The sequence below is a fragment of the Numida meleagris genome, chromosome 4 (assembly GCF_002078875.1).
Source record: "Numida meleagris isolate 19003 breed g44 Domestic line chromosome 4, NumMel1.0, whole genome shotgun sequence".
Classification (NCBI taxonomy): Eukaryota; Metazoa; Chordata; class Aves; order Galliformes; family Numididae; genus Numida; species Numida meleagris.
This window is the reverse complement of record NC_034412.1, coordinates 42764568-42772701: the sequence shown is the minus strand read 5'-3', so window position 1 is coordinate 42772701 and position 8134 is coordinate 42764568. Positions and strand designations below refer to the sequence as shown.

The following is an 8134-nucleotide window of genomic DNA, read 5'->3' as shown; positions in this document are numbered from 1 at the left end:
TTTTTTTTTTTTTTTTTTTTTTTTTTTTTTTTTTTTTTTTTTAAGCTGAAAAAGATGCGTTGCAGGTATTATCCTAGCAAAAACACTCCAATGTGAAATCAGACCAACCTTTGGTCCTGGAAGTCCAGTTTCACCTCGCTCACCCTTCCCAGGAGGGCCTGCCTCTCCTCGGTCACCCTGTGGAAGCAGGTACACATGTATCACAAAACATTGGGCAGTTTTTAGCATGCAGCTAACTCAGTTACACCAAAGAAACCAAAACATCAGAAGAAAACATTTTTGAACTCATCTGCAACTTGCAATGCGTTGGGGAACTCTCCTTTGAGTCAACACAGTGTTCTCAAATGCAAAAAGTAAGATTTATAAATCCTATACTGGATTTATATAGGATCCTATAAAGGTGTTTTCCTCCCTGTTTTGAAAGAAGTGGAATGAAGATTCCTGAACTAGGAGACTTAATGAAGATTACTTTTAGGACTCACAATATGCTGACTTTGCCACAGAGCAGCTAAAAAAGCCTGCATGTAGTACAAAAAAATACCTGTGTTTAATGGCACTGCATTTTCCGGTCTGGTATGCATTATCAAAGTTCTAATATCTGCACAAACTTGTAAGATTTTTCCTAAAAAAAGTTATGAAAGCATAGTTTTTTCATACAGGCATATTCTGGTTCTTGAACACATGACTTTTGATATGCTGACATTAAACAAAGGCAATCAATAAACTTAAATTATGAATGGATAAAGCATCTGCCTAAAACATTGTTTGAGGGCATCACTATGAAGGCACTTATTTCATTACATTGGTCCATGAAATACAACTCTTCACATTTCTAGGCGCTGTAGATACTGTATTTTAACGTAAACTTGAAACTTTCTGGCCATTTACAAAAATGGATTCTGACCATTTTATGACAACTATTCATTTGTGGCTAAAAGATTTTTACACCATCAGTACAGTCTCAGTCTCTGCTACACGCTAACAAAATTGAATTCAACTTGGGCTCCAAGGCCTTGGTACCGGAGTGCTGGCCAACTGCCCTTACCTTGGTTCCTGGTAGCCCTGGCAGCCCAGGTTCTCCCTGGGGACCAATGAAACCTGGCTCACCCTTGAAAAGCACAGCATGAGAAGAATGTTAGGTTATTTATTTAGCAGTACGTAGTTACAGTAACACTAGTTTCTTTTGGATAGTATGTTCCCTGCATCATCAGCACATCCTGCTGTGACGCAAGAGTTACATAAATATAATTTTAAATTTAAGCCACTTTCATCAGCATAAATTCTTAGAGCAAGCCATCACACAGCATATAAAATGCAAATGAAACAGAAGGTGTCACACATTGCTTTTTTATGAGGTTAAGGATCATTCATTTCAGTCATGTTTTATGAGGCAGTGAGTGAATGGGCAGACAGGGTGAGGGTATGACAAAGTAATGACAAACGGAGGCCAGATGGTACTGTTGCAATGCATTTTCAAGGGAGTCAGTTAGCTACATCATTGCAAGAAAGCAAATTAAAAGTATAATGCCTCAGCACAGCACTCTCCCTCCTCCTTCTGACAGGAAAGTACTTCAGTTGTCCACATCCAGACAACTACTCTGGCTGTGAACAGGTCTGAAAGAGCTACAGCTCCTTGTTCCCTCGCTGTTCTGGCCCCTTCCTGCCCATTAATTTGTACAAACATAACCAACAAATAGCAGCAGTCAAGCTGAGTTGCAGCACATGCAATATTAAGCAGGGGAGTAAATATTTTGTTTGCTCCTTTTTATTTTTAACCTATTGCCGCAGCTGAAGAGGAACAGCAAAAGGTGAAGAAGCCACGTGTTTCCCATAACAAGCTCTCCTGAACAAGGTTTCCTGCTACCTAATTTTCTACTTTTCACATGAATTTGAATCAAGATTTACCCACAAGGGATTGTAAATTTTAAAAATCAGTAGTATAACCCAATTAATATTGATTTTAACAACATCGCCAAACTTGATCAAAAATTAGCCATCAAATGCTTCTTTAAATAGCAAAAAAGATACATGTATCATAATCCTGTATTGATTTAATTACTGACAGCATATGGAGACAGTAAATAGAAGCAGTTGGATAACGCTTCTCTTCACCTCTTTGCCTGCACAGAAATACAGACATGCTGTAGCGAGTGAGCAAGTTAGCAAGTATTCTCGTATATTCAGCTGCGCTCTCATCAACAATCCATCATTAGTAGTTCCATCATTAGCAGTTCAAGCAAAGAAGGCCTCTAGCAACTCTATAACCAGAGAAATTTTTCATGTGGCCATAGTGAGGGTCAAAGCAAGCAGTCAGTGACTTCAGTTTAGAAGATCAAAAAAATTCAAAGATACGCCGACACTAAATAGCACATTTTCTAACATGAAGTTCCATCTGGCCACAGTTCAGAATTGATAATAAAATCAAAGGAATAAACTACAAATGCGTCCCAGAGAAGGGCATTTTGCTGTCATTTAGCAAAAATAACCTACAACAGTTTACTTAATTCTTTGTATCAGTGCACACCAGCAAGAGCAACACTAGGTTGCCATTGTAGATGGAAACGCTTTTATGTCAGTAAACAAACAACAGTGCAACTTCAATCCTTTATTTTATAATGAGGAGGCACTCAGCAGCCCCTGGTTGTTTTAATACTGACTTCACCAGGGCTAATTGACAACTTCAGGCAGAAGAAACATGCAGTGGCTCTGCGATTCAGTCTTTTCAGTGTTAAGGCTTAAAGTCATTCTCAGGTTGATGCACAGAGACAAGAAAATGGTGCTTTGCAAAAGCAAGTAGAATGGATAATGGAGGAAGCTGCTGGCTTAATTAGCTAAACCAGAGTATGGATCTTACGCAATGCAGAGCTTTAAAAGATTATCAAAAGTGGAGTGGAATAACTAGCGTGTCAGGAAAAGTAGGACTTGACTGGCTGAGTAGCAGCTCTGCTGCAGAAGACTTAGGAGTGACAGTGGGCGCTGAGTTGAACGCAATCCTGCAGTCTGTTCTTATCACACAAAACAAAACCACAGTAGGTAGGATTTGGCTACATTAAGAAAAACATGCAACTCTCTCCGATAGAGTGCTGGTGAGGTTAAAAGACAGCTCTAGCTTGCCATCCTAACTAAGCTTCTAAGTAGAAAGACAATCAGTTCAGATGATTTGAAACTAAGCAGTATCCTCTGTACTAACTCAAATCTCACATGTAACCATAGCATAAGGTGCTAACCAAAGCACACAGGCACACTTCTGCACCATCCCCAGCCAGTGGAGATAACGTCTGCACCAGCTTTGTCTCTGGCATTTCTGTCTCCATTATTCAGAAGAGAAATGTTTACATTAGAAGCAGTGTCCATTCAGCAAACCAGCTGTACCCTGCACTTTGTTCTACAAATGCTGCCAGCCTTCTGCTTTATGTTATTATAAAGATTTTGGCTGTGATAGAGTTAATTTTCCTCATAACTTTATTTTGGATTTGTGATGAAAACAATGCTAAACTTTCAGGTGTCACAGAGCAGTGCTCATGCAGTACCAGCGCCTTCTTTAATTGTCACAGCCTGGCCTACAGGGATGCTGGAGGAGCACAAGGAGAGGGGACAGAGCCAGGAGAGCTGACCCAAAATGACCAAAAGGATATTCCATACCATACAGCAATAAAAACTGCAGGTGAAGTTCACTGAGGCTGCCATTATATGGAGACTGATTTGGTATTGGTCAGCTGGTGTCGAGCAATTGGGTTTATTTTTTCCATCACTTGTTTTTATTAGCTTTGTTTTTGTTTCCCTTTTCAAACCACCTCAGCGTGTCATTTCGCTCACTTTTACCCTTCCAGTTTGTTTTCTCATGCTGCTGTGGGGAGCGAGCGCACATGGCTGGGGCTTAGCTGCTTGCCAGGGTTAACACACAACAGTTACCCTCTGTGCCACACACACCACGGAAAGAAATGAGAATCTATCAAGCTTAGCACTGCCAGCGATGTGTGAAATGTAAAGGAAACAGTTTCCTCTCAGTAAGGTAAGAGTAAAAGCCTGATGTGGCTGCTCTCTGAGGTGATTTCTTACTTGCTCTGGGATCTCTTGACCTCAAGGCTCTTGCATAAGCAAGAATCATCTCTAAACAACTGCGAAACACTGAAAGGAATGCAAGGAATCAGAGTAACCAAGTTTTACAACACTTTTCCAAACACCTCACTCTAGTTTCTTACAATAAAGACAAAAGTTTTATCTGGTGGGAATCTACCACAAGCCACTTTGCCTGCTAAAGCAGAGGCAGGGAACAGGACATCTGGAAAGAGGAAAGTTAAGCAGGTATCTTGTGAAAAGGGAGGAAGGAACTCCCTCACTTGAAGAACAGTTTACAAGCTGTATAAAAAGCCATCAGCAAATGATGACTCCTCATGCATTTTAGGTTAACCCTTTGGCAAAGTTACAAAATAAAAGCTTAGAAACCACCACATAGCTCAGGAAGTCAACAACGTCAATCTCAGCATTTAAACTCCATTTACTGATAGGGCTTGGAGCAATTTGCATCAATCATACAACAGAGGCAGCGTGCTGTTAAATAAGTCAACAAGCTTGTGAGTTACTTCCATTTTACAGGAGTGATTTGTTATCGTTTAGGAACAATCCCTAATGGCCTGAGATGTTAACATTTTAACAGATAAAGGGACGACCTCAGTGTGAGCTCATTTTCACCCTCAGACATTTGTCAAATGTAGGAATACCAGTGGGTCAGCGAGTAAATGAGATGCTGCTTCTCACAAACCCTGTTAATGGTAATTTTCACATCTAATCATAAAATGCGTGAAGAGAAAAGGGCCCTATAATTGCATGCTGTACACCTAAAGTTATGTGAGCTCCATCAGAACTAGAAGTAAAAGAATCCTTGTAATTCACTTCAGAGGACGGTCTTATTTTTTGAGGATTATTAACTAGACATATTAATAACCGGTTGTTTCATGACGATCAAAGCTTTTATGGGCTGAGGCAGAGGATAGCTCCGATAGTAGAGGTTAACTCTAAGACATGCTGTTCACTGCCACTGTCTTAATTTTTATGGAATCTGTAATTGGCTAAAACTTGAACTTTTGTTCAAGAAAGGCACAACAATTACAATTCCACTTGCCATGCTAATTACTTTTTTAAATGCCACTAGCTTGACAACAGTGTTTATAAACAACATAATACTGCACTCAGCCTCCATTGCACAGCTGAGACACATAATTATTTGAAGCTCTGTTCTGACAAGCCTCATCCACTTTCTGTGCCTGAAATACAAGGCTGTATGCTGACACAGACATGCAGGTAGTGTGGGTCCACATCACTGTGATGTGCTCCATCACAGAGCTCAGGGGCAGGCTGGAGCTTCCAAACTCCTTCCTGTAGGTCCAAGCATTCTCTAGATGCTCCCAGCTCCTCGTATGGGGACAGCCTGCAAACTCCTCGTGAGCCACAGACTCTGGGAGAGCCCAAGGTGTTCCTTCTGACCAGAGCAGACCTGGACAGGTCCCCATTTTACTCACTGAAGAGACCAAGGCATGCTTGTCTTAAATGTCATCCTGACTCATTGATAGCCATTTAAAAAAAACAAACTGATGCACTTTCCTTTTCAAATGCTACTGAAAGAACCCCACAAAGCTGAAGATATACAAGACAAAAGCCAGCAAAAAAACCAAATACCCAAAAACTCAGATATAAGGCACTTTGGAGAATAGCGAGGTTAGAAAGATTGAAATTGGTTCACTGATATCTTTGCTCATTTTCCAGAAATTGCCATTTGTTGCCATCAGACTTTGTTTATGAGACTGATAACCAATCCAGATACATCTCCTGAAGTCTGTAAGACAGAGGTGCAATGCTGTAGCAGCTGATGGAGTTGTACTTGCTCACACCTAACCTGCATCTGCTTAAAGAATCTGTGGCACTCAGTTCCAGGGCAGCAGTGCCTCAGAAGCTCAGCCTGCCTTATACCATACAGGTCAGAGAATGGCACCTCGTAGTTTCTCAGTGTTTAGGGCGTTAGAGGGAGCCTACATATAGCCTCAAGTCCATGGGAATTTTGATCTCATGAGGACTCCAGTATTCAGTTCATAAGAAGAAAGTGAGCAAGGTAAAAGGAAATCTGATAAAAAACTAACCCCACTTTATGAAGTCTTTGTTAAGGCTTTTCATATCAGCTCAGAACTGGCTCCAGAAATGGCCACCTTAACAGGTTGTCTGGCTCACTCATCGCATTTGAAACAATATCTTTACACCCTAATCTGTCTTTAAACTTAGAAAAACAATTCTGGTTTTGAATTTCCAAATGCACGTTCGGCCTTTATGATTCATTTAGAGAAGAAAAAATGTACTACCTCAAAACCTGTCTAAAACCCTGAAGCTTCACAACTAACCCTACTTTGTACGACATTTGTTGCTCTTTAGTGAGCTGATTTTCTCACTGTTTTTGAGTTCTGCCTGCTTGGCGCATATGCTGCTTTGGAAGAGTGCTAAAAGAATGATTCTGCAATAATAATTCTGATTAACTCTGCATGCATTAGTCATATCAAATTCTTCTTATTTAAAGGCTAATTATAATTCAAGTCAGCATGGTACCTATTTTTGAGGATTAGAATAAAGACACTTTTTGTAATAAGCACCTCATTTTTAATTTGCAATTTGCTAAATTATTAAAAGTCTGCCCCCAAATGATTTCCTTTAGAAGAAAAGTTAGATTACAAGTCTAAGAATTTTTTTTTGCTACTTCTAAAATATAAAGAACTTTACTGCATGCACTCATTTCTGACCACATAAAATTGTATACTTGAGGTAGATAAATGATTTCATATTGCTGTATCTTTCTTATGACTAATGAAATACTTAACAAATACAACAGAATACTGGGCACTCAGATTATCCAGCTGCATTCAAAATTTGGATTTAGATTGATTTTTGTAAGAACAAAGAAAAATTCAACTACGTTATAAAACAGATGCTGGGAAATAGATTTTTACAAGCTCAGTCTTTCAACTAATACTATCTTTAGGGCAAACAACATCCTGTGTTTCAGTTACTTATACTTTAGCCTTTTCCAGGAAAGAAAATGACAGCTTTCATGATTTGGGGGATATAGTTTATGACAGATTAATAAGAACTGCATATATCCAAAAGAACACCCAGCTAAATCCTTCTGACACATGCGTACCATCCAATGTTAATGATGATTTCATTTTCTGGCCTTGATTCGCAATAGTCTGGAAAATTGCATGTCTATGCTGTGCAAGTGATTACTGCCACGGCATATGGAAACCAGAAAGCCAGGAATGGATGAACAAAGCTAGATATGTAACTACACACATACAGATAGATGCTTACATATTTCCATTCTGGAAACGGAATTCCGAAAGTTAGTGGCATTACTGTCTTCTTTTTTTTTTTTTTTTTTAAATAAATCTACTGATGCATAGAGCTACTTCTGAAAACCTACTTTTAAAAATAAGCTGCCCAAATGCAGGTATTAAATCCTATATTTTAGACTCTCTTCTGTTTTCAGCCAAAGCATATATCATTATATTTTACTTTTCAGTATTTGACCAATACTACACAGAAATTTTTTTCCTGCTTAGACTACCCACTCTTGAGAACACTTTATATGAGGGATGAAAGGTTGGAAATTAGTTAATGCTTGAATATTGCAATATAAATATCTCCTGAGGCAAGTACATATCAGGGAGAAACATAATTTTCCACAAAGCAGAGTTTGAATTCCCACATTTTTCAGTTGTTGCAATTAGCATTTTCAGCACATCTTCATACTGAGGACTGAGAAATGCCTGTCACAAGGTCAGCTGGCCCCTTCCAACTCCCAAGATCAGGCTGGAAGGTTGTGGGTATGGTGACCTGCAAGATAAAGATGAACTGAAGCCTGGGCAAGAATGCCCATGTCCCAGAAAAGAAGGGAAAGAGAGAAGTAGAATCAGCACAGGTTTCCTGGTAACAGTCATTGACAAGAGAAAAAAAAAACACAACAGGAGGAATGGATGTACAGATCCTCTACGAAAAGAAAAGACAACAAACCCCCAAACACTAGGGAAGCTCAATGTTCCTAACAACTGCTGGGAGTAAAAGGAAGTTTGAAGAATTTTCCTCTGCATTGTGA

At 39.4% G+C, this 8134-nt stretch overlaps 1 protein-coding gene across 23 annotated transcripts in view; it reads right to left on the bottom strand.

Annotated features, from left to right (window-relative positions):
* The window catches only part of COL25A1 (collagen type XXV alpha 1 chain), a 306400-nt gene that overhangs the window by 37094 nt on the left and 261172 nt on the right, over positions 1–8134 (bottom strand). For all 23 annotated transcript variants that reach the window (XM_021393561.1, XM_021393558.1, XM_021393551.1 and 20 more), the window contains 2 exons: positions 1046–1108; positions 109–177 (listed from right to left, as the gene is read on the bottom strand). In XM_021393561.1, coding sequence (XP_021249236.1) covers positions 109–177; positions 1046–1108 — 132 coding nt within the window. The remainder of the gene's footprint in view (positions 1–108; positions 178–1045; positions 1109–8134) is intronic.